At 45.7% G+C, this 26,374-nt stretch overlaps 1 protein-coding gene across 1 annotated transcript in view; it reads left to right on the top strand.

Moving 5' to 3' along the window:
* Positions 1-26,374, top strand: part of LOC137423798 (gamma-glutamyl hydrolase) — a 98,310-nt gene that overhangs the window by 33,867 nt on the left and 38,069 nt on the right. The window contains exons 3-4 of the mRNA XM_068111314.2: positions 10,830-10,941; positions 11,095-11,145. Coding sequence (XP_067967415.2) covers positions 10,830-10,941; positions 11,095-11,145 — 163 coding nt within the window. The remainder of the gene's footprint in view (positions 1-10,829; positions 10,942-11,094; positions 11,146-26,374) is intronic.

Raw genomic sequence — 26,374 nt, 5'->3', positions numbered from 1 at the left:
GACAAGTACAAAATTCATCCAATTAATATGAAATTTCTTGAGCGCCATGTTGGCATAAACTGGTGGAGAAAAAAAAACATGATGACGTCATCGGTCACGTGGTTCGGCCGCCATATTGGAAAAACCGAAAAACTTTGCACCCCTATATCTCCGAAAACGCTGAATAGAAAAAAATTGACATGGCTCATTGTAAAGAACTCTCCATGGGGAATAAAATATGTTGATGATGATGTCATAGGTGCCTCCATTATGACGTCATAATTCGACAAGTACAAAACTTCACGAAATCAAGATTAAATTTATTGAGCGCCATGTCGGCATAAACTGGTGGAGAAAAAAAAAAAAACGATGATGTCATCGGTCACGTGGCTCGGCCGCCATCTTGGAAAAACCGAAAAACGTTGTACCTCCATATCTCCGAAAGTGCTGAATAGAAAAAATTGAGACATGGCTCATTTTAAAGAACTCTCCATGGGGAATAAAATATGTTAATGATGATGTCATAGGTGCCTCCACTATGACGTCCTAATTCGACAAGTACAAAACCGATCAAGATGAAATTTCTTGAGCGTCGTCGGCATAAATTGGTGGAGAAAAAATAATAATGATGACGTCATCGGTCAGGTGGTTCGGCCGCCATATTTGTTTTAACACAAAAGCCTTAAGAACCACTGAAAATACATCCTGGCAAGGGTTTGCAATCTCTGATTGCCCTTTTTCTTGTTCTACATGCATTATATACGACCTACACAATGTAGGGTTCAGAGTCTGCATGCAATATGTCGGGCACATGGGACTGCACTTCATTATATCTATAGATTTTGATGTGACAGTTGGGTTGCGCTGAAATTAAAATTGTTGGGGAAATTACACCCATGTGACCTAAAGGATATATTTGGGTTTATTGAATGATCCATGAAGACACAATGACAATGGAACAATTATTTGTCAATAATCTCTGCATGGCAATAATTATGAATGAATAATTTTATGAATGAATGACGCTAATGAATGACGTTGAAGATGTCGTCAAACAGTGTGATATTTCATTCATTAGCCCCTATTGGACTTAGTCAGAAACAGGGGCTTATGGATTGAGTCCTGTCTGTGTCCATGCATGCATCCATCCATCCGCAACCATATATCGGAGATGTATCAACCGATTTTGTTCATACTTGGCAGAAAGCCAATACATAATGGTGTACATAGGCACTTCATTTCCTTTTGTGATGCAATCAAAGATGGCTGACTGGCAGCCATTTTAGTTGTAGAAAAATGTGATGTTGAACACGTCCTCAACCATTTCTCGGACATGCATTTACCGATCTTGTTCAAATTTGGCACACAGAAATAATTGAATGATCGCTTATGTATGTATGCACGTTATTTTCTTTTGAGATCCGATCCAAGATGGCCGACTGGCGCCCATTTTGTTACTTAAACGTGTCCCCAACCATTTCTCAGACATGCATGGACTCTTTTTGTTCAAACTTGGCACACGCAGAGTACATGATGACATACACGTGCACCTCACTTTATTTTGTGATCAGATCCAATATGGCCGACTGGTAGACTGGCGGCCATATTAGTTGTAAAAAACCCAGTATTGAACACGTCCTCAACCATTTCTCGAACATGCATTTACCGATCTTGTTTAAATTTGGCACACAGATAATGAATGATGGCTTACAAATCTAATGCACAGCATTCTTTTGAGAACAGATCTCATATGGCCGACTGGCGGCCATTTTGTTACTTACAGGTGCCCCCAACCATTTCTCAACCATGCATGGACCAATTTTGTTCAAACTTGGCACAAAGACAATACATGACAGTATACATTATATATATATATATATATATATATATATATATATATATATATATATATATATATATATATATATATATATATATACACAGACGATTTTGTTTTGTAATTCGACCAAAGATGGCCGACTGGAGGCTTTTATCTCCGTACAGCAAAATTACTTAAACCACAGGGGCTATGACATTTTATGTCTTTTTCTCCTTGTTGTAGTCCTTGAGCCAGACCAAAAGTAATGCTCCGGCGGGGGGAGTAATTCTCATTATGATTTTCCATTAGACCAATGTCTCAAGTGTCAGAAAAGGTGTGATGGACATCTGAGAACGGTAGCTTAGTGCCCGGATGGACGCCATCTTTGAAACCACCCAGCTCGAAAATGCCCATTTGGTGGGGTACATTGTTGCACGTGTATCTGGACTTCTATACTAGCTATCGATGTGCGGTTGACGACTAAATATACGTCCGATGTGTACCGTCTAAATAAAAAATAATATGAAGCATTTTGTTTTAGATTAATTATTATAAAAATCAATTATCGAAAAAAAATCATATATTTTTCAATATTTTATTATTAGACTTGTACTTTTTTTAGTGAAACAACACTGGTATGATTTTCCAAATTATGCATTGTGCTACACCGTTTATCTGTCTATAAAAATAACTCAAAAACTAAAACATATCATCCACCACGAGTTTACAACAAATAAATGTAAAGAGGCATAAAATGACTTAGGCCGCCGCTGGCATTATCTATTCTGACGATAACGCAAGTTAGGAATGTCGTACGGAGAGGATTTTAACACCATACGATATCTAATAAGCAGGCGGAAATTGTTACATAGGAAATCTGCACTTTGGTGGCCATCTTGGATTTCAAAATGGCCGCCAATTATATTAATTATTCATTACTAGAGTTTGGAAAGACGTATGGAGCTGATTTTAACACCATACGATGTATATTCCTAATAAGCAAGCGGAGGTATCATTGAACATGTCATGTTTTAGTCAAATAACACCGGTATGATCTTCCAAATTATACATTTTGCTAAACCGTTTATCTGTCTATAAAGATTTTCAGGCAATTTGGCCTGCATTATAATAGAGAACAACATATGCTATACAATATACAGTGCACACAAAGTTAATCATCAGAGTCGCCATCAGAGTCATTGGCATCCTGAGCCACGATAGCATCATCCTGCACCATGTTGGAGCATCCCTGCAGCTTACACACAACAGTGCACTTCAACCATTCAGTATGCAGGAGCAATCTGACGGTCGACACGTCCTTCTGCATGTGCATGAGATGAGATTCAAGACGACATCTGGAGCTGGTAGACCCGCCATCCATCGGATTGTGAGCGAACCGCCATCATCGAGTTCCCAACCATGTCCTGCTGATGGTGTTGGGACGTCTGGTAGGTTTTCAAGGCTGCGTCGCCAGATAGCCGCCTGATAGTTGGCCCTAAGCGTATGCTGCATCAAGGAGTCTTCACAAGGCGGCAATTGTCCAGATTCGATCTGGCCCTCTTTGCACAGAACATGTGATAACGGAGCGAATTAACACCGACGATCTTCGTGTTCTTGGCGTACAGCTGACACGTGAAGGCCTGAATGCTATTGAAGACGTCTGTTGGTACATTCCACGAAGATCCCAGATCTGTGAATGCTTGAAGATACAGCTCATTCGCTTGCACAAGCTTCAAAGCCTTTATCTTTCCTTGGCTAGCCAGAGCACTCACAGTGTCACACCCGCTCCATGCATGAAGCCCTGGCAATGCACTGCAAACTCCAGACCCCAATACCGCAGCCAACTTTCCAACGTCGATCATTCTGACTCGAACCTTTGTTCCTCGTCTGATGAAGAGCTGACTATCGATGGTTCGGCTGAGATGAAGACTGATGATCAGAACGTCGGTGTCATCTGCCACTAAGATGATCGTCTTGTAGTGGGTAGCGGCGTGCTTTGCGTGGAGAAACATACGCGTGTCTGCTTCCTCGTGGCTACATTCGAGTGCTTGCACCAACTTCCACCTATCGCGGGTCAGCACCAGACATTTTTCACCACAGGTGACATACAGTGTTCTGTTGCCTAGCTTTTCGCGATTTGTTTCATGTTTCCACGACTCCGCCAGAAACACAACCAGTTTCTCCTTTGTCTGGCTGCAAGCAAGGAGACGCCGCCAGTTCATGATTTTGTGTGCGGGTCTGATCTCGCTGAAACTGATGCCTTCATTTGAACCGCGGTTCACACGCTCAGCTGCTTTGATGGATTCTTCTGTGTATGTGTCAAAGACAGCATCGATGCGCTCACTGCCTTGACCAGCGTGAAGCGCTGCAGCAAGGATGCGGTCAGATAGTTCTTCGAACGTGTCGTTCTCGCCATGCATCTTTTGTATGAGAGCCATCGCATCAATTATTGTTGCACTTCGCTTGTCAACGTTCTCGGCTGGTTCCACAAGACCTTCCATGTGTTTCGCAAGTGCAGCTTTGTTCGTTTTTTTCATTGACCCATCAACGTTTGCCAAAGACCATGGTAACGGCCCTAGTGGGTGACAAAGGACAAGTTGCATGTCGAGGTTCCTTGTCTTGGCGATGAGTATCATGGTGGCAAACAGTTGTCTGTCAGCTCTCAGGACGATCTCCTTGTTTGTGCCCTTCACAACTTTCTGCTTGATCTTACCAAAGGTCTTCAAGTTTAGCTTGTTCAATGTGTCATGAAAGCCTGTTCCCTCTTCAAGACGTTTCTGGAAGCTTTGATACGCCGCTTCCCCCTTTTGCAGGGTGTTGAGTAGGTCATTAGAAACGTCCTCCCTCGCAGCCGCTCCGGTAGATATACTGAGAAGACATGATGGATCATCGGCGAATGGATTGGTCCAGTCATTTTCCAGTAGATCACAGATAGCTGTGACGCCAGACTCATCACGTTTGATGCGAGAAGTAGACAAGTCAGGGTGCTTGGCGTGAGATGTGTCGCTGCCATTCACAAGGATAGTTTCTCGTAGTTGCCTCAGTGCAGTAGCCCGATTTTCTGCAGTTAGATAGTATCGTGACACAGCCCCTTGTCGAAGACTAAAACCTCGTGTTCCTCCAGCTGTTTGCGTATCTTTGTTTACTGTTTCTTCTGTTGTCTGATCAACAGCGATTCTGGCAAATGGATTCCCTGGTCTAAGCTGTACGGAGAAGTAGCCTTGATTGAAATGCCTGTACAACTCGGGGCATGTTTCGTGGAGTTGCGTCATCTGTGCATAGTACACTGGTAGATATCTAGCATAGTTCACCTTGTTCATTGCGAAACACCAAGGGATCACTCTTCTGACACAAGCCAAGTGAAGCATCCAGTCGCCTTCTCTATCCGCACGAATCAACCCCAGCAGGGTCTCTACCATATCAATATACATCATCCAGAAGCGAGCCAGGTCTCCATGTTTGGTTCGCAGAAAATGTAGGTATTTCGCAAACATGTCAAAGCTCTGTACACATGAATCATCATCGAGAGCAGCAGCGAGAGTCTCGTGGCAAACATCCTCCTTGATGCTGCAAATTTTGAGGTCAGTGCTTCGAATCTGGGGTTCCTTGTCAGGATGATTGCTTTCTATCCACACCTGGAAGCCCTTCCAAATGATGCGCATTAGTGCCTCGTACATCAACTTGTGGAGTCGCACAGCACGGTTGTATTGCTTGCCTTCCAGAACCCTGTTGATGGAACCTTCAGCGATTACTCCTGACTCAACAGCTACATCCCGAAGGCCTGCATCTCCAAACATTTTCCCAATGCTCGACATGAAGTTACAGATGGTATGGAAGTTCCCCATCATGAGCACGATTCTTCCATATCGATCGACATCTTTCCATGCTATTTCGGTCGCCTTAGCAAATAGTGCCTGGTCTAGCACCACCGGTATACGCTCAAGCTGAAGTGATGACATGATGTTCAGAGCTTCTCTGAGGATTTCTTGCACTGTTGCCATATCTGTGGCAGGTGCGTTTATAGTCGGCAGGTAGCCAACTACATCTTCCGTCACCTGAACACGATCTCTAGTCATGATGTTGAAACCAGTCCACGAACTGATTGTCTGGTCGCATGGTTCCAGCATGCGAGTCATAATCCATACGTGATTTCGGCGCTGCGCAAGGGATGTTGCGCCTGCAAGAGTGTCAGAAAGATCTGCAGGCTTGATTGCAGGTGGGCCCTCTCGTTTCCCACCGCTGTATATTGGAACTAAATCGCTGGATGACGGGATAGATCGCTTCTTATCTGCTTTGGATACTGCCGATGGAGGTTGGGGCGGCAAACACGACTGCGACTTCGGTTGGACGATGATACCGTTGACGCGATGCGATGTTCCGCCACCACTCAGCGATTCCTCTAGCCTGTCGATGTTATCGAATGCTAATACAGTCGGGACCGAAGGGTGCACATGTGACGGAAGTGGTACTGTATCTTTCTCCACACTTGCTAATTTGTCTATGCATAGCGCTGTCTCGATTTCTTCCAGAACTGTGTACGAACATCCGTGCCCGAGTCGATTCAATATTCTGATGACCTCTGTATTACCGGTGAGCGTTTTCATGGCCCACGGAAGTAGGACATGCTTCGATGTTCTGATGGTACCCCGGTGTACAGCATTGATGATATCTTGAGCCATCGACCATACCAGTGTGTCGGCACGCGCAGAGCTACCCCCACTCCCGCAAATCAAAGTATGCAGAAATACACGAAGAGAATCTGGTATCTTCACGTAATCTGAAGTGAGTTCTGCTGGCTGAGGCGGCCAACGTTCATTGTAATGAGCATCTTTGATCTGGTGTCGCAGTGAAGTAGCTGCACGCACAATGTTACTTTCACCGTCCGTTCGTTCAAATGCTTTCACTTCTGCTTTCAGGTTTACGCACTCTGCAGCAATCTCTCGCTTTGTCAGATTATCGGGCATCAAGTATACACGGTGTTTCACATTGAAGAAGATGAGCGATTCTCCAAACTCTCTTTGTAATGTGCGCTGCAGATTCTTCTTGATGGAGTCACGAACATCAACTGAAAATGTATCTGAAGACAGGATATCTGTTGCAACATCAACTATTGGAACAATCCTCGGGTTCAAGAACAAGTCAGTGCGAATGAAATTGAATATACATCGTATCATTTCTTTTTTCTCGATATTATCTTCAATGTCAGTTTCTACTTGAGGTTTTTGGGGCCGTGTGTAGTTTCTATAGCAGGAGAAGTGGTAGTGAGCCTCAGCTGCAACCATATCTCGTGTAGTCAATGCCAAAACTCTCTCATCATTGCGAGCTGTCGCAGCATCTCTTATTGTCTTATCTGCTCGAAGTTCAACAGCCAAGACAACTGTTTCACGGGTACGACTGCCTTTTATGAATTTTGAAGCACGCTGGCAAAAAATGCATTTATCATCGTAGACCGTTGAAGTTGATCCTGTCTCTTCCCGTGATGATCGCCGTCGCACCGCATCGCCAGTATCAACTGAAGAACTTCTAGCTGCATTGGTCAAAGTAGCTAGGTGGTTTTTGTGAGTGAAGTCTGATCTACAAGCCCTATGGTATAATATTGGAATATTAGGAAGTTCAACTGCGCCTTCTTGGACTAGCTTTAGAATTGGATAAAAGTTTCTAACTGCGGCTGCGTCACACAATGTCTTCCAAGAACTGTTGCCCGCTGCCTTGCTTAGTTCAGAGAGTGGCGACTTCTTGCTGCACAGGATGCACGTTCCGGACTCAGGTTCAATCTTCGCCCGTTTCGCCTCGACACCGGCCATCTCAGCTGAAAGAACAAAAAGACTGACGTTAGATTACTCCGATATCCGAAAAGCTCGCCAGCTTACATAGACATACTCATCCAAGTCAGTGAACATGTTAGATGGCGCCACAATACAACTCTATAATAGAGTTGTATGTGGCGCCATCTAACATGTTCACTTTTAGTTCTTAAGCAACCCCCCCCCCCCCCCCCCTCAGAAATTAATCAGGTCACCGCAACAAATCTCAGACTGAGATATAGAATATAGAATATAGATATAGAATAGACTGACGTCACTTTCGGCACTGGGTTCTGTGGGTTGATTATCGGCGGGAAATTCCAACTGACATAGTTTCGGTTTGTGGAAAGTGCATGCCTTTTCATATATTTTTTGTGTACACTCGTGGTGGATGATATGTTTTAGTTTTTGAGTTATTTTTATAGACAGATAAACGGTGTAGCACAATGCATAATTTGGAAAATCATACCAGTGTTGTTTCACTAAAAAAAGTACAAGTCTAATAATAAAATATTGAAAAATATATGATTTTTTTTCGATAATTGATTTTTATAATAATTAATCTAAAACAAAATGCTTCATATTATTTTTTATTTAGACGGTACACATCGGACGTATATTTAGTCGTCAACCGCACATCGATAGCTAGTATAGAAGTCCAGATACACGTGCAACAATGTACCCCACCAAATGGGCATTTTCGAGCTGGGTGGTTTCAAAGATGGCGTCCATCCGGGCACTAAGCTACCGTTCTCAGATGTCCATCACACCTTTTCTGACACTTGAGACATTGGTCTAATGGAAAATCATAATGAGAATTACTCCCCCCCATGCATTGGCATTCACTTCAAAAAATGGCCGGTTGGCTCAAGGACTATTGTTTGTGAATCTCAAACGTGTGAATCTCAATCTCAAATCTCAAACGTCAATCTCAAACGTCAAAAGTTTTAGAACACCTCAATTTTTCCAGTTTTTATTGAAATTTATGCAGTTTAACGTCTCAATGTACTCTGAAATTAAGCATAGAACAAATAAACAATTGGAGATAAAAAAGAAATCATAGAATCATTTTGTTCAACAAAATTTAATTTAAATTTTTGACTCAGCAAAGTATCCACCTTTTGCAGATATAACTGCCGAACACACTCGTGGCATTCTTTCTCCAATGGAAATCAAATATTGTTCGGGAAGTTCTTCCCAACACTGTTGCAGAAGTTCCCACTTGTTGCATTTGTAGGTTGCTTTGCTTTCACCCTTCTGTCCAGTTCATCCTCAACCAGCTCGATGGGGTTTAAGTCTGGAGACTGTGCTCGCCATTCCATGATTTGAAGCCTACCGTCTTGTTTTTTTGCTCGAAGGTTGTTTTGACACAGCCTGGAGGTGTGTTTAAGGTCATTATCTTGCTGTAGGATGAAACCCTGACCAACTAGGCGTATACAAGAGGGTATTGCATGGCGCTGCAAAATGCTGTGGTACCCTTTTGGTTCAGGGTGCCAGGCACTCTGTGCAAGTCGCCGACTCTGGATCCAGCAAAAGAGCCCCAGCCCATCACGCTTCCTCCTCCATGTTTGACAGTTGGTGTCACACACTGAGGAACCATCCTTTCACCTACTCGACGGCGTACAAAAACCCTGCGTGATGAACCAAAGATTTCAAATTTTGATTCATCGGTTCATAAGACCTTCTTCCAGTCTTCAGTAGTCCACTGGCGGTGCTTCATGGCCCAGGCAAGCCTATTTTTCTTATTTTGCCATCTTAGCAATCGCTTTCTTACTGCCACTCGACCTGTCAAACCTGCAGCTCGAAGTCTTCTCTTCACAGTTGAAACTGAGACTTGCTTACTTCGACCAGTGTTAAGCTGTGCTTGAAGCTGTTGTCCTGTGAGCGCCTATCACGCAAGCTGTTGACTCTCAGACTTGTCTTCTGATTCCGTTGTGGCTTTGGGTCTGCCAGACCTCTTCCTGTCAGAGTTTCCTCCAGTTTCCAATGTACTACTTCCTGCAGTGCAATATTGTCCAAATAATGCTTCAGAGGGTGTAATAACAGTCTGTTCCAATACTGCTTTTGTACAGACAGGGGGTTTGTAATCAAGTAATCAGCAGAGGTTGGGACACCTGTAGGAATTGTTTGCATCAACTTTCAAGGCTTAATTTACTTACATTGCTGCAGAACAGCTGTAAGTTGTTAACCCATTACTTGTTCCCTGAAGAAGGCCTTTTTTTTTTTACAATATAAGTGTGCAATTTACATTATTTTCCCGTTTTTGCTGACCTAAACTTTTTTTTTTACCTCGAGCAGTTTACTGCTGACCTTTGTACCATTTCAGGTTATTCACTGGATATTAAACTGCGTAAATTTCAATAAAAACTGGAAAAATTGAGGTGTTCTAAAACCTTTGACCGGTCGTGTATGGTCTCGTGTGTAGTCTGGTGTCACCTAGGAAACCATCTGACAGAACCTTCAAATAACTCTGTGATCTAATTTAAGAACACCTTCATCCCAAAACATCCCAAATTGCACAAGGATTCAAATTCAACTAACTGTTCAGGAAATCGGGATAATCAATTACAGCATGCATTGCTGATCTGAGAGACATATCTGAGTACTGCAAGTTTGGGTTGATACCGGAAGAAATACACAGGAAGAGACTTGCATACAGTGTCTAAGATGAGCATACTCAATGCAAGTTGTTGTCAGAAGGGATTTAGATTTCAAAAAAGCCACGGGCATAGCTCAAGGGATGGAAGCTGCTGCTAAAAATGCAACACATATTCGGGCACATATAAAGTTCTGTCTCCTTCAGCTGCTCCTCATGGCTGAGTCTAGGCCCGGAATCATTCTAGTAACCCTATGGTGAACACTCTCTATGGCAGATAGGTCCTTCCTGAGCTGTGGTGACTAAAAACTGCCCAATGCCTCTGGTTTTCCCCAAGGGAGAGAAGACTAAGTGTATAAAGTTCAGGATTATAATCCACAGTACAAGCAATGTAGGAATACTGGCAGCACTGGAAACAATGGTCACTGTGATCCCGAAAACAGAAACAGTGGTTAATGTTCAATGGAAATTTTGCTGCATGTTTTTAATATCCAGCACATTCCATTCACCTGATGAACACTGGTTTGTCCGTGCCATAATCAATGTGTGTGCCGTCCATGGGATGAGTGGTACTGGACTGGTGCCTGATCAGTATCTTTTGAATTTTTTTTTCATTTTACATCATACGCAGGTGTTCTAACCCAAGAGGCATTCGGCAAGTTCAGAGAATATGGAGAAGCTTACATTCCTGCATCATACATCAAGTTCTTGGAATCTGCTGGTGCCAGAGTTGCACCTATCAGGTAATCTGGTTGGTAATTTATTAACACTGGAATTTGTGTCAGTTTCTATAATTGCCACATAAAAAATAGGACCAACATGTCCTCTATTTTCTTCTCTAAATGTGCCATTTTATAAATTTGTTGTCGATATAACTGTTCATTTTTTTCCCATAGAAATGACCTCAAAACCAAGGAATACAAAGAACTTTTTAGTTACATTAATGGGTGAGTCAGACCCACTACCCCCCACCACAGTTCCTCAACCCTCAACATTGTTCCTCAACATTTTGACAAATTTTCGAAGCTCCACACGGTCTCCACGTTTTCAAAGTTAAGTCTGTTCACAATTGTATTTTGTCGTAACTGTATTTTATCTTTCGGCGTGTGAACTTATAGTGTGTCCCTTGGATGTTTCTCGGTGTTTATCATAAATTAATCGTTTGTTTGCCACGCGGCATGTGAGGCCTTTCAGCCTCAGGCTTCTTCCGTCGAAGTTTGTTTCTTCCTTCGCTGGTTTTGCTAGGTATTTTGATTTTCCCTTCTCCCCCAAACTTCACCGAACGTCTACTATTTGACTAACGTTGTAATCCCCACACCCTGCCCCCCAAAATAACAAAAAAAACAAAAAAACTTTTATTTCCCTTTCTCCTCATGTGCTTTTGTCCCATCGTGTGCTTTTGCCTCTGCCCACGTGCGCTGTCTCGCCCCGCCTCCATTTTCCCCTTGCCTTCCACCTTTTGCCCTGTTCAAGTGACTCGTGGTCGTCCCTCGAGGCTCCCTCTCCCCATTGGTATTTTTGTGAATATAAGATTGTTCTTCACGGTTCTGTTTAAATATGTTTAAACTTTCCCCTGGAATGTTTTATTCAGTCGTATATTACAACACGCTGTTTTTCTTACTATTTAAAAGGCTCCTTTCAATTTCCTCTTCAACTCATTCCATTTCAAAAAAATATTCAATCTCTTATGATTCCAAATCACTCCATGCTCTAAATTCTCATTCATTCCACCCCTCCTCCATCATTCTTAAACGGATCGCTAACTTGAAAATCACAACAAACCCAATTTGTTATAAATGTTCATCTTTCATTAATCATCCACTTTCTAAACTCCCCCCTTGCCCCTCCCCTCCAAATCTCCCCACTTGCCCCTCCCCTCCGAAACTCCACCCTTGCCCCTCCCCTCCTAAACACCCCACTTGCCCCTCCCCTCCTAAACTCCCCCCTTGCCCCTCCCCTCCTAAACTCCCCCCTTGCCCCTCCCCTCCAAATCTCCCCCCTTGCCCCTCCCCTCCAAATCTCCCCCCTTGCCCCTCCCATTCAACTCTCTCCCCCAACCCCTCCCCTTCAAATCTCCCCCCCCAACCATCCCTCCCAAATTCTCCCTCCTCCCACCTCCTTCTCAAAGCTGCCTCCGCCCCACTTCGTCTCCCTTCTATCTCATACCTCCACCTCCCCCAACCTTCTACTTTCCTCTGCCCCACCTCAAACAAACTCTCACTGTGCCTCATTCCATCACCATCAAACCTTTCGTCCTCCTCATCCTTCCCTTTCTTGTAACTCTTCTGTAATCTCTGACACACTATCAACTGCTCTTCCTACCTCCCCCTCTCACCCTTCATCTGACCCTACCCCTCCCCTCCCCTGTCCTGCACCCGATGCTCCCCCTCTCTCCTCATTAACGGTATGGACCTCAAATATCCGGGGCCTTCGCTCAAACCTGATTGTTCTCTCCATTCAGGTTGCTTCTGACAATCCAGACTTGATCTGCTTAACAGAAACTTTCCTCCTTCAAGATGTCTCTGATTCCTTAATATCTCTTCCTGGTTACTCCCTCCTCCGGTACGATAGACCTGAGCCTCGTCCTGGTGGTGGGGTGGCTATCTTTATCAAAAACTCTCTTCCTCTCTCCCTGCACTGTCCTCTCTCCACCCCACCCTCAGGAGTACCTCTGGCTACGGCTTCCTCTCCGCTCCCACCTTTTGTTTATATGTGTTCTGTACCATCCTCCAAACAGTGATGGCTCCATTTACATTTCGCTGTCGGACAACATGGACCAACTTCTACCAACTCATCCAAACTCTCTCTTCCTCATATGTGGCGACTTCAACTGTCATCATGCCAGCTGGCTGGGTGTGGGTTCATCTCTCACCAGCCATGGCACCTCAGCAAAGGACTTCTGCGACTCATTGGGACTGACACAATCTGTCAATTTCCCGACCCGGATCTCAGTCAATTGAGTATCTTCCCTTCTGGACTTGGTTATGACTAACTTCCCTGCAAATGTCTGCTGCTCTTCTTCTGCTCCAATCGGTTCTTCTGATCATGTGCTTGTTAAAGTGGACATCTCTCTGGCCATTCTCAGAGAGCCTCCTCAGCGCCGACGAGTCTGGCATTTCACTCAGGCCGACTGGCACGGTCTGCAAGCAGCCATCAATCATTTGGACTGGTCTCCCATCTCTACTGCCTCTGACATCAATTCTTCCTGGGAATTCTTCCAAAGCAAACTGCTCTATCTAATGCACAGATTTATCCCATCTCGTCTTCAGTTGTCTTACCCTTCCTCCCGTCCATGGTACACTGAATCTTGTGGTGAGGCAGTTGCCCTGAAACAACTTGCCTTTGCCTCTTGGAAGGCAAATCCAACTGAAGGGCAATCTCAGTTCCTTCCACCAAGCTCGAAACAAAGAAGTCTACCCTCAGGAGTGCCAGGAAGCACTATCTCTCCACACTCGAGATTGAACTCTCAAACCTGTCTCCTTCCTCCAAATCCTGGTGGCGTCTGGTCAAATCCGTTTCTGGTGTTTGTTCCCCCTCCATCCCCTCCCTTACCTCAAATGGCTACACAGTTGACACCGCACGTGACAAAGCCGAATGCCTCAACTCTGTGTTTGCCTCAAAATCTTGTGCCCCAAACCCATCTCTCTCTGTTCCCACCTTTCCCAGTCGAACCCAACTGCTCCTGGACTCTGTGTCCTTCTCTCCTGACAAGGTGGAGAAGTTTTTATCAAACCTCGACTCTGATTCTGCAACTGGACCAGACGGCATCAGCCCACGGGTCCTAAAATCCTGCTCTGCCGCTCTATCTCACCCTCTCTCTGTTCTTTTCAACCTCTCTTTTGCTCAACGTCATCTGCCAGCATCTTGGAAATCTGCAAACATTACCGCTTTACACAAAAAAGGTGCAAAAACAGATCCTTGCAATGACAGACCAATCAGCCTGCTTCCAATTATCAGCAAAGTCATGGAATCCATCATTGCTTTGGATATGAAATCTTTCCTCTTCTCCAATGGCTTGATCTCTGATCATCAATTTGGATTCAGACCAGGTCATTCTACTCTGGACATGTTGCTTCTGCTGTCCCAACAATGGATGGAGGTCCTCAATGCCGAACAGGAAATCAGAGCTGTCTCACTTGACATATCACGTGCCTTCGATACGGTCTGGCACCCTGCTCTGCTCACCAAACTCTCCTCCTATGGTATCCATGGAAATCTCCACTCATGGCTTGCGGACTTCCTCTCTGGTCGTAGGCAACATGTGGCCCTGAATGGATTTCTCTCATCTCCCCTCCCTGTTCTGGCTGGAGTTCCCCAAGGTAGTGTTCTGGGCCCTGTGCTATTTCTGGTCTTCATCAATGATCTCTCCGACTCTCTGGAAAATCCTCTCTGTCTCTTTGCTGATGACTCCACTATCTGCCGCTCCATTCCTCATCCCTCAGATCGGCAGTCTGCAGCATGCTCACTCTCTGCAGACCTGGACAAAATCACAGACTGGTCAAACAAGTGGAACATGTCTTTCAATCCTGACAAATCTCACACTCTTACAATGTCTCTCCGAAAGGACCGACTGGAAAACCCTCCCATCTACTTTCTCAACAATCCTCTCCAAGAAGTTCTGTCGCTCAAGCTTTTGGGTCTCACTATCTGCCATGATCTTTCTTGGGAAAACCACATTTCCAAGCTGGCCTCCAAAGCTAGTCGCCGACTGAGCATCCTCCGTTGTGCGAAGTCCTTCCTTGGCACACCTGAGCTCCTCACCACATACAAGGCTTTCATCTGCAGCTCAATGGAATACTGTTCCCCCCTCTGGGCTGGTGCTCCTGCCTCACACCTAGCTCGGCTTCACGCTGTTGAGGCCAAAGCTTTCAGAATCATTGGAATCCCCTGCGATGAAGTTAACTCTGAGGGCCTTTCACTCACTCACCGCAGGCAGGTTGGTGGTCTTTCTGTCTTCTACCGACTCCTCTCCGGCTTTGCTCCCCCAGCTCTCTCTGTGCTCTGTCCCCCCAATATTCCTTCAGGTCGCACAAGATCTGCCTGCAACCCTCTTATGGTTAAACTGCCAAAATCTAGGCTCTCTGTTCACCTTCACTCTTTCATTCCCCTTTTCTCCCGCCTCTGGAACAAACTCCCCCACTCCCTTCAATCCCACTCCTCCCTCCAGGTCTTTAAAACAGCTGTTCACCACCATCTCTTATCTTCCCCCATCCAAAACCTTGATCTTTTCTACCCTCGCTAATTCACCCGAGTCCTTGCAGTGTTCATATGTTTTATACCTCTCCCACCTCCCCCCAAGTCCTCCCGATGTCTCTGCTCTCAAATGTTGTGTTTGTGTCCTTCCCCCTCTCTCCCCATCTTGTCTGCCGCTCCCCTTGTTTTTTGTGTTTTATGTGTCGGTTTGACTTTTTGTGTGATTAATGTTAGCTCTTTCACGAACCTCGATCTTGTATACAAAAAAAAACCAAAAAAAAAACCCTTCCCCCCACCCCCACAACGAATGCCTCAACTCCCCCCTTCCAAATCTGCCCCTTCTTTATTCGCCCCCACCCTCCTAACACTCACAAAAGCAAACGGACATTCCCACATCGAAACTGCGGAATATTTATCTCTTCCCCCTCCCCTATCATGGTATCACTGACGTCACTGTCGCCCGTCCCTGTCGCCCGTCCAACTGACAATTTTAAGAGACACTAGTCGGAAAGAATAGCAAGAGCCTGCGTAACTTCTGGGGTACAAGCGCTGCTTGTGAGAATGCCACATGATTTGGGCAGTGTATAGACAACAGAATGCTGCCTCGATCGCTGAGGCCGATCTTCACAAGCCAATTGGTCCAAACCCCCTTTAACTGTCGCTTTGGTCGTTTTGCACTGAAGGGCAGCGATTGTGAATATGACATCTCTGATGTCTTTGACTTCGCATAGGACTAAGTACCAAAATGGCGGCTGTAGTATGAAAATTGTGGGTGGAGTCAGGCAAACTGTCAATCCAATGGGTGGAACCCGGATGCACGCATTGACGACTCCTTTTATAGTACTAGTACACCCGCTCACTATGGGAGCGGCAAGAAGGGTCATTCCTCTTTGGGGTATGTAGATTACAGTCGATCTATGGTCGGGTCTCAAGAACATTGGATGTGTGTTCATTTACCAAGTTTCTTGTGGAGAGATCGCCAAGTGGTTTAAGCATTTCAGCAAGCACTCCATTCAAAAGCGTTAAGGAACGGCTGGCTTGGCAAGCGCTAGCTAGCTGCTTGATAAATGAGCACACCTTGGTCTTCCTCCTTTTCAGTTTCGTATTAAACAGCAGAAGCGAGTTACAAAAGTTCGCAACTAAAACTGCCATGGTAGCGGCAGAAAAGGCCATGTTATTAACCCAACATTTGGGGGGTCTATAGAGTACTGTAGATCTTCGTTCAGTTCTGCAAGTAAACCTTACTTCACGGATGTCGGGATTCCTCCAAATTTCTTCATCTTGTGTTATAAAGAGCATTAGCGACTGTATAAAAAGCTAAGCATATGTATTTGTGGTTTATAATATTTTTCCTTCCTGAGAAGCCGTTGCTGCCATGGAAACGCCATTATAACTATAAGCATTATAATGACACGCTATCACTGCAGGAAAAACGCCTTGGGGGAAGTGGGACATTATTAGTTTTAATATTGTTGTGTTTTTTTTTTGTTTTTGTTTTTTTTGGAAACAAGATCGAGGCTCGTGAAAGAGCGAACATTAATCACACAGAAAGACAAACAGACACATAAAACAAATAACATCGGGAGCGGTAGACAAGATGGGGAGAGAGGGGGAAGGACACAAACACAACATTTGAGAGCAGGGACCGAGAGACATGGAGACATCGAGAGAACTGTGGGAGGGAGAGGGCTTTGGGGGGGAGGCATGGGAAGGGTGGGGGGGGGGGGTGGGAGAGGTATAAAACATATGGACACTGCCAGGACTTCCAGGAAAGAAGTTGGAATTTCAAACAAGGTGGATCTGGGGTGAATTAGTGGGGGTAGAAAAAATCAAGGTTTTGGATGGGTGAAGATAAGAGATGGTGGTGAACAGCTGTTTTAAAGACCTGGAGGGAGGAGTGTGATTGAAGTGAGTGTGGGAGTTTGTTCCAGAGGCGGGAGAAAAGAGGAATGAAAGAGTGAAGGTGAGCAGAGAGCCGAGATTTCGGCAGTTTAACAATCAGAGGGTGGCTGGCAGATCTTGTGGGACCTGTAGGAATATTTGGGGGACAGAGCACAGAGAGAGCTGGGGGAGCAAGGCCGGAGAGGAGTCGGTAGAAGACAGAAAGACTACCTACCTGCCTGCGGTGAGTGAGTGAAAGGCCCTCAGAGATAGCTTCATCGCGGGAGATTCCAATGATTCTGAAAGCGTTGGATTCAACAGCGTGAAGCCGAGCCAGGTGTGAGGCAGGAGCACCAGCCCATAGGGGAGAACAGTATTCCATTGAGCTGCAGATGAAAGCCTTGTATGTGGTGAGGAGCTCAGGTGTGCCTAGGAAGGACTTCGCACGACGGAGGATGCCCAGTCGGCGACTGGCTTTGGAGGCCAGCTTGGAAATGTGGTTTTCCCAAGAAAGATCATGGCAGATAGTGAGACCCAAAAGCTTGAGCGAACTTCTTGGAGAGGATTGTTGAGAAAGTAGATGGGAGGGTTGTCCAGTCGATCTTTTCGGAGAGACATCGTAAGAGTGTGAGATTTGTCAGGATTGAAAGACATGTTCCACTTGTTTGACCAGTCTGTGATTTTGTCCAGGTCTTCAGAGAGTGAGGAGGCTGCAGACTGCCGATCTGAGGGAAGAGCAATGGAGCGGCAGAGAGTGGAGTCATCAGCAAAGAGATAGAGAGGATTTTCAAGAGAGTCGGAGAGATCATTGATAAAGACCAGAAAAAGCACAGGGCCCAGCACACTGCCTTGGGGAACTCCAGCCTGAACAGGAAGGGGAGATGAGAGAAATCCATTCAGGGCCACACGTTGACTACGACCAGAGAGGAAGTCCGCAAGCCATGCATGGAGATTTCCATGGATACCATAGGAGGAGAGTTTGGTGAGCAGAGCTGGGTGCCAGACCGTATCGAAGGCACGTGATATGTCAAGGGAGACAGCTCTGATTTCCTGTTTGGCATTGAGGACCTCCATCCATTGTTGAGAAAGCAGAAGCAGCATGTCCAGAGTAGAGTGACGAGGTCTGAAACCAAATTGATGGTCAGAGATCAAGCCATTGGAGAAGAGGAAAGATTTCATATCCGAAGCAATGATGGATTCCATGACTTTGCTGATAATTGGGAGCAGGCTGATTGGTCTGTAGTTGCAAGGATCTGTTTTTGCACCTTTTTGTGTAAAGCGGTAATGTTTGCTGATTTCCAGGATGCTGGCAGATGACGTTGAGCAAAAGATAGGGTGAAAAGAACAGAGAGAGGGTGAGATAGAGCGGCAGAGCAGGATTTTAGGACCCGTGGGCTGATGCCGTCTGGTCCAGTTGCAGAATCAGAGTCGAGGTTTGACAAAAACTCCTCCACCTTGTCAGGAGAGAAGGACACAGAGTCCAGGAGCAGTTGGGTTCGACTGGGAAAGGTGGAAACAGAGAGAGATGGGTTTGGGACTAAGGATTTTGAGGCAAACACAGAGTTGAGGCATTCGGCTTTGTCACGTGCGATGTCAACTGTGTGGCCATTTGAGGTAAGGGAGGGGATGGAGGGGGAACAAACACCAGAAACGGATTTGACCAGATGCCACCAGGATTTGGAGGAAGGAGACAGGTTTGAGAGTTCATTCTTGAGTGAGGAGAGATAGTGCTTCCTGGCACTCCTGAGGGTAGACAAATACTTGTTCCGAGCTTGGTGGAAGGAACTGAGATTGCATTCAGTTGGATTAGCCTTCCAAGAGGCAAAGGCAAGTTGTTTCAGGGCAACTGCCTCACCACAAGATTCAGTGTACCATGGACGGGAGGAAGGGTAAGACAACTGAAGGCGAGATGGGATAAATCTGTGCATGAGAGAGATCAGTTTGCTTTGGAAGAATTCCCAGGAAGAATTGATGTCAGAGGCAGTGGAGATGGGAGACCAATCCAGACGATTGATGGCTGCTTGAAGACCGTCCCAGTCGGCCTGAGTGAAATGCCAGACTCGTCGACGTTGAGGAGGCTCTCTGAGAATGGCCAGAGAGATGTCCACCTTGACAAGCACATGATCAGAAGAACCGATTGGAGCAGAAGAAGAGCAGCAGACATTAGCAGGGAAGTTTGTCATAACCAAGTCTAGAAGAGAAGATACTCCATTGGCTGAGATCCGGGTCGGGAAATTGACAGATTGTGTCAATCCCAGTGAGTCACAGAAGTCCTTTGCTGAGGTGCCATGACTGGTGAGAGAGGAACCCACACCCAACCAGGTGGCATGATGACAGTTGAAGTCACCACATATGAGGAAGAGAGAGTTGGGATGAGTGGATAGAAGTTGGTCCATGTTGTCAGACAGTGAAATGTAGATGGAGTCATCACTGTTTGGGGGACGGTACAGAACACATTTGAACAAAAGGTGGGAGTGGAGAGGAAGCCGTAGCCAGAGGTACTCCTGGGGGTGAGGAGGAGAGAGGGCAGTGCAAGGAGAGTGAGGAAGAGAGTTTTTGATAAAGATAGCCACCCCATCACCAGGCCGAGGCTCAGGTCTATCATACCGGAGGAGGGAGTAACCAGGAAGAGATATTAAGGAATCAGAGACATCTTGAAGGAGGAAAGTCTCTGTTAAGCAGATCAAGTCTGGATTGTCAGAAGCAACCTGTATGGAGAGATCAGTCAGGTTTGAGCGAAGGCCCCGGATGTTTGAGGTCCATACCGTTAATGAAGAGAGAGGGGGAGCATCGGGTACAGGACAGGGGAGGGGAGGAGTAGGGTAAGATGAAGGATGAGAGGGGGAGGTAGGGAGAGCAGTTGATAGTGTTTCAGAGATTGCAGAAGAGTTCCAAGAAAGGGAAGGATGAGGAGGATGAAAGGTTTGATGGTGAAGGGATGAGGCACAGTGAGGGGTTGTTTGAGGGGGGGGCAGAGGAAAGTAGAAGGTTGGGGGAGGTGGAGGTATGAGATAGAAGGGAGACGAAGTGGGGAGGAGGCAGCTTTGAGGAGGAGGGGGGAGGAGGGAGAATTGGAGAGGAATGGTATGGGGGGAGATTTGAATGGGAGGGGTTGGGGAGGAGTTTTGAAGGGGAGGAGTGAGGGGGGAGTTTAGGAGGGGAGCGGCAAGGGGGGAGTTTAGGAGGGAAGGGGCAAGGGGGAAGTTTAGAAGTGGAGGGGCAAGGGGGGAGTTTAGGAGTGTAGGGGTGAGGGGGGGATTTGGAGGGGAGGGGCAAGGGGGGAGTTTCGGAGGGGAAGGGCAAGGGGGGAGTTCAGGAGTGGAGGGGCAAGGGGGGGATTTGGAGGGGAGGGGCAAGGGGGGAGTTTAGGAGGGGAAGGGCAAGGGGGGAGTTCAGGAGTGGAGGGGCAAGGGGGGAGTTTAAGAGTGGAGGGGCAAGGGGGGAGTTTAGGAGTGTAGGTGCAAGGGGGGGTTTTGTAATAACATTAATAATATGCAATTATCATTAATTTTGTTATTGAAAGCGTCTTTGGAAAAACGCCACAATAAAGCTAATTTAACATTGATATACACCTCAACATGCAACCCCATTGTGGGAAATGGCGGGGAAAACCCGCTCGGGGAGGGTGGCAAATTAATGCGCTACAACCTTCATTATGTAACCCTTCGTCATCCTGTCACGTTTGGTTGAGATTAGATAAGTAAGGACGGAATGTATTGGGGTCAAAAGTTCATCAGACAAACGGACAGACAGACACGAAATGGCGTATTTTAGTATGATGATGATGATGATGGACTAGCTGAAGGGCCCGACTGAGATGGGCACTTAAGTACTGTTCTTCTCAAACAGCACATATAATCATGTTCTGTGATGGTTGCATTATTACCTCTGCCACCCAAGGTGGATTTTTTTTCACCCCTGTTTGTTTGTGAACAGTCAAAAAAAAAAGAAAATCTCAAAAAGTTGTGGACGGATTCAGCCGAAATTTGGTGGAGAGGTTAGGTATGTCACAAGGACGAAATAATTAGATTTTGTGACTATAACAATAATAGTACATGGAACTAAAAATGCTTCCAGTGGATGAAAACCACAAAGACGGAAGTGACGAATCCGTAACAATTCTTTACCATTGAGAGATTAGGCAAAAACCGATACATAGCATGATATCTCAAAACGTTATGGACCGATTTGGATGAAACTTGGTCGACACGTTCGTTGGGTGTGTGACAAGGAAGAATTGATTCAATTTTGTTGAACATCCGAATCCGGGCCCGAGAATTTTTTAAATCCCTGTGATTCTTCACCACTGAGTGATAGGGCCAAAAACGATATATAGCATGATATTTCAAAAAGTTGTGGACGGGTTATTACAAAACTTGGGGGATGAGTTGGGTAAGTGACAAGAACAAGTCTATTAGATTTTGGTCCAGATCTGAATCCAGATCTGACCTATCAGTGGGATACAAAACCTAGACTGTTCAGCCTGGCGGACTTGTGCTCTCCACCGAGTGCTGTTCCAGTTTAATTAGTTTCAAATTAAACTAGAACTGCCACTTTACCACTGCTGACAGTGATGACCGGTTTCCTCCGCCTTCCCGCTTTCATACAACCCCGCTTTTGATACAACCCCGCTTGGATACAACCCCGGTTGGATACAACCCTGCTTGGATACAACCCCTCTTTTGATACAACCCCGCTTGGATACAACCCCGCTTTCATACAACCCCGCTTTTGATACAACCCCGCTTGGATACAACCCCGCTTGGATACAACCCCGCTTTTGATACAACCCCGCTTTTGATACAACCCCGCTTTTGATACAACCCTGCTTGGATACAACCCCGCTTTTGATACAACCCCGCTTGGATACAACCCCGCTTTTGATACAACCCTGCTTGGACACAACCGCACTTTCATTGGACATGCTTTGAGACAACCACGATACACACACACACACACATATCCACACACACATACACACACACACACACACACACACACACACACACACACACCCCACCCCACACACACACACACACACCCCACCCCCCCCCACACACACACAATTCCCCACATACACATCCCCCCCCCCCCACACACACACACACATCCCACCCCCCCCCCCCACACAAACACACGCACACCCCCCCTCAACACACACACACACACACACACACACACATCCCCCCCCCCCCCCACACAAACACACGCTCACCCCCCTCAACACACACACACACACACCACACACACACACACATCCCCCCCCCCACACACACACACACACACACATCCCACCCCCCCCCCCCCCCCACACAAACACACGCACACCCCCCTCAACACACACACACACACACACACACACACACACACACACATCCCACCCCCCCCACACACAAACACACGCACACCCCCCCTCAACACACACACACACACACACACACACACACACACACACATCCCACCCCCCCCACACAACCACACGCACACCCCCCCCCCCCTCAACACACACACATCCCACCCCCCCCCCCCCCCCCCCCACACACACACACACACACACACACACACACATCCCCACACTTTATAAATTTATAAGTGTTCACCCCGCTTTCAAATCATTATTATTTTTCTCTATGTCAATTTATCCCGAGATGATGCTCAAGTAATTTCATCCTGATTGGATGAAGTTTTGTACTTGTTGAATTATGATGATGTCATAATGGAGGCACCTATGACAATAGTATGACATCATCATTCACATGGGTGATTCTCCATGGAGAGTTCTTTGCGATGACACAGGTCTCAATCTTTTCTACGCAGCGCTTTTTGAGAAAAAGAGATGCAATTTTTTTTCCGGGTTTTCCAAGATGGCGGCCGTACCACGTGACCTGACGTCATAATTATCCTTAAAAGATTCTGCATGCCCAGGCGCACCTCTGGTGAAAAATTGCTCTCTATCCATGTAATGACTGCAGAGAAAGTGATTTTTAAAGAAAATATTCCTGAAAAATCTCAGAGGCAGAATTGAAGGAGCAGCGCTCCTGCTTGAGACGGACGAAGTGACGGACAAGACACAAACTCGTCCGAGAAGACGTTTGTTGTATAATCAACTCGGGAACTCTGAAAACCCGTTTATCGGGTTCGCATACATATAATCCAAACCAAAAAGCATACGTCAGAACCAAAGCCACGCCTCTCAGGCGAGGCACGCTTTGGTGGTCATGTGACCGACAGGTGCAAGCAATTATAACCTCGGCGCCGTGGTTTGTCCACCGGTTACGTCACCGGCTTGGGCAAGGAGATTATGTTGCTGGTCTCTAGCTTTGGGGGACCCATGGGTCGCTACAGAATCATTGATACGGCTTGAGAAGCCCATGTGAAGTTTCTTCTTCACCCAATGGCAACTTGCAGCTTCTCCATGCAAAATGTGATCGTGTCATATTTTCGTAAAAAATCGTCGGCATTTCGCCAAATCTGTTTTGGTCATGTATTAATATACCTCAGCGATTGACAAATCTGAAATCAGAATTTTATTTGAGGTCCAAATGACCCCGTGAGGTCACTCCGTACTTTGCCTGCTCGGCTGGACAGTGCGATAATTAATTCAGACCACACTCTCGACGACTTAAGAAAAAAGCTTTGCGTTTCTTCTTCTTCACACAATAACAACTTCTAGCTTCCAGAACGTACATCCAATCATCTTGAAATTTTGTACACTTGTTACACTTCATGACTTCTACTATACTATAAAGTTTCACGTCGATCAAAGAAGCGGTTCAAGAGATATAAATTTTTGAATATTTTCATTCAATTATTTATCTCTGCCAAACCACGTGACCTATCGCAAATTCCAAAAGGTCATTTTAGCAGATTGATATGCTGAAGACATCTGTGAAGTTTCCCCTTGATAGGATCTAAAATGAGGGAGGAGCTAGATTTTAAAGGTTTATGCTTAAAAATGTCATAACTCCAAAACCATGTGACGCATGATGTCATGCTCGCTGACTTTTTTGTTCATCATGGGTATGCTATTCTGCCTGCAAAGTTTGGCCTCGATCTGTTCAGTCGTTCTGAAGAAAATGGGATTTTAGTGGTTTTTCCGGCTTTTCACTCAAAACAATATGGCGGCCGAACCACGTGACCAACGACTTCATTATAATTTTATTTCTGCATAAATTTCTACCGAGAAGATGCTCAAGAAATTATCCTGATCGGATGAAGTTTTTTACTTGTCGAATTATGACGTGATAACGGCGGCACCTATGACATCATCATTCACATATGTTATTCCACATGGAGATTTCTTTGCAATGAGACCTGTCTCAATTATTTCTGTGCAGCGGTTTTGGAGATATATAGATGCAAAGTTTTTTGGTTTTTCCAAGATGGCACCCGTACCACGTGACCTGTGACGTCATAATTACAATTACAATATTCTACAGGCCGAGTCGCTCCTATGGTGAAAATTTCCTGTCAATATGAACAACTAATGCAGAGAAAATGATTTTTAAAGGAAATAATTCTGAAAAATGGCAGTGGCACAATGTGTCATGACGTCATGATCGCTGAACCTTTTGTTCATCCTGGGTATGCGATTATGCATGCCAAGTTTGGGCACGATCTGTTCAGCCGTTGTGGAGAAAAAGGGTTTTTCGTGTTTTTCACGAAAAACAATATGGCGGCTGAACCATGTGACGTGTGACTTCGAGAATTTTTGCATGTGAGTTTTTTTTAATGAAGGATCTGAGAAAAAAATACATCATTTTCGTGGGAGAAAGGGATCTGTTTGACGAATTATATCCTCGTAACGTTAGCCCTTTTAATATACTAAATAAACAAGTTTTTTTGGTCCCATTGCAGAGTTCTTTAGAATGAGCCGTTGCTCAATTTTTTCCATTGAGCCGTTTCGGAGATGTAGAGGGGCAAAGTTGAAGGTGTTTTACGAGGATAGCACCCATACCACGTGACCTATGACGTCATATTTAGCAGTAAAAAATATACGTGTCTCGCCGATCATTTGATGAAAATTTCCTGTCAATCGGACCAACGGTTGCTGAGAAAATGAATTTTAAAGTTTTCGGAGGTGAAAAATAGGGCGGAAGAATAATAAAAAGAAAAACTTTACCAGAAACAAAAGGTATTCCTTTACAATATAATTGTATGGGCAACCTAATTATTAAGCCTTCCCCTATATGAAAGGTGGAGGCTTATAGTTTTTTTTTTTTTTTGGATACTGAATCGAGGCTCGTGAAAGAGCTGACATTTACTTCACAAACAAATCAACCAGACAAACAAAATATATAAAAAGAGGGAGCGGAAGACAAGAGAAGGGGAAGCACACAAACACTTGAGAGCACACAACATTTAAGAGCAGGGAGATGTGTGGGAGGGAGAGGGCTTGGGGGGAGGAGGCGTGGGAAGGGGTGGGAGAAGTATAAAACACAAGGACACCAAGGACTTCCAGGACAGAAGTTGGTATTTCAAAAAGTGGAATTGGGGTGAAATTATCGGGGATAGAAAAGATCAAGGTTTTGGATGGGGGAAGATAAGAGATGGTGGTGAACAGCTGTTTTAAAGACCTGGAGGGTGGAGTGGGATTGAAGAGAGTGAGGGAGTTTGTTCCAGAGGTGGGAGAAAAGAGGAATGAAGGAGTGAAGGTGAGCAGAGAGTCTTGATTTTGGCAGTTTAACCACAAGAGGGTTGCAGGCAGATCTTGTGCGACCTGTAGGAATATTTGCGAGACAGAGCCCAGAGAGAGCTGGGGGGGGGGGGGGGGGCAAGGCCAGAGAGGAGTCGGTAGAAGACGGAAAGACCACCAACCTGCCTGCGGTGAGTGAGTGAGAGGCCCTTGGAGTTAGCTTCATCGCGGGAGATTCCAATGATTCTGAATGCTTTGCTTTCAACAGTGTGAAGACGAGCTAGGTGTGAGGCAGGAGCACCAGCCCAGAGGGGAGAGCAGTATTCCATTGAGCTGCGGATGAAAGCCTTGTACGTGGTGAGGAGCTCAGGTGTGCCAAGGAAGGACTTCGCACGACGGAGGATGCCCAGTCGGCGACTGGCTTTGGAGGCCAGATTTGAAATGTGGTTTTCCCAGGAAAGATCATG

This window comes from Myxine glutinosa, chromosome 3, assembly GCF_964187855.1.
Source record: "Myxine glutinosa chromosome 3, kmMyxGlut1.1, whole genome shotgun sequence".
In the NCBI taxonomy this organism is placed as follows: domain Eukaryota; kingdom Metazoa; phylum Chordata; class Myxini; order Myxiniformes; family Myxinidae; genus Myxine; species Myxine glutinosa.
This window is presented reverse-complemented; position numbering and strand designations above follow the sequence as displayed.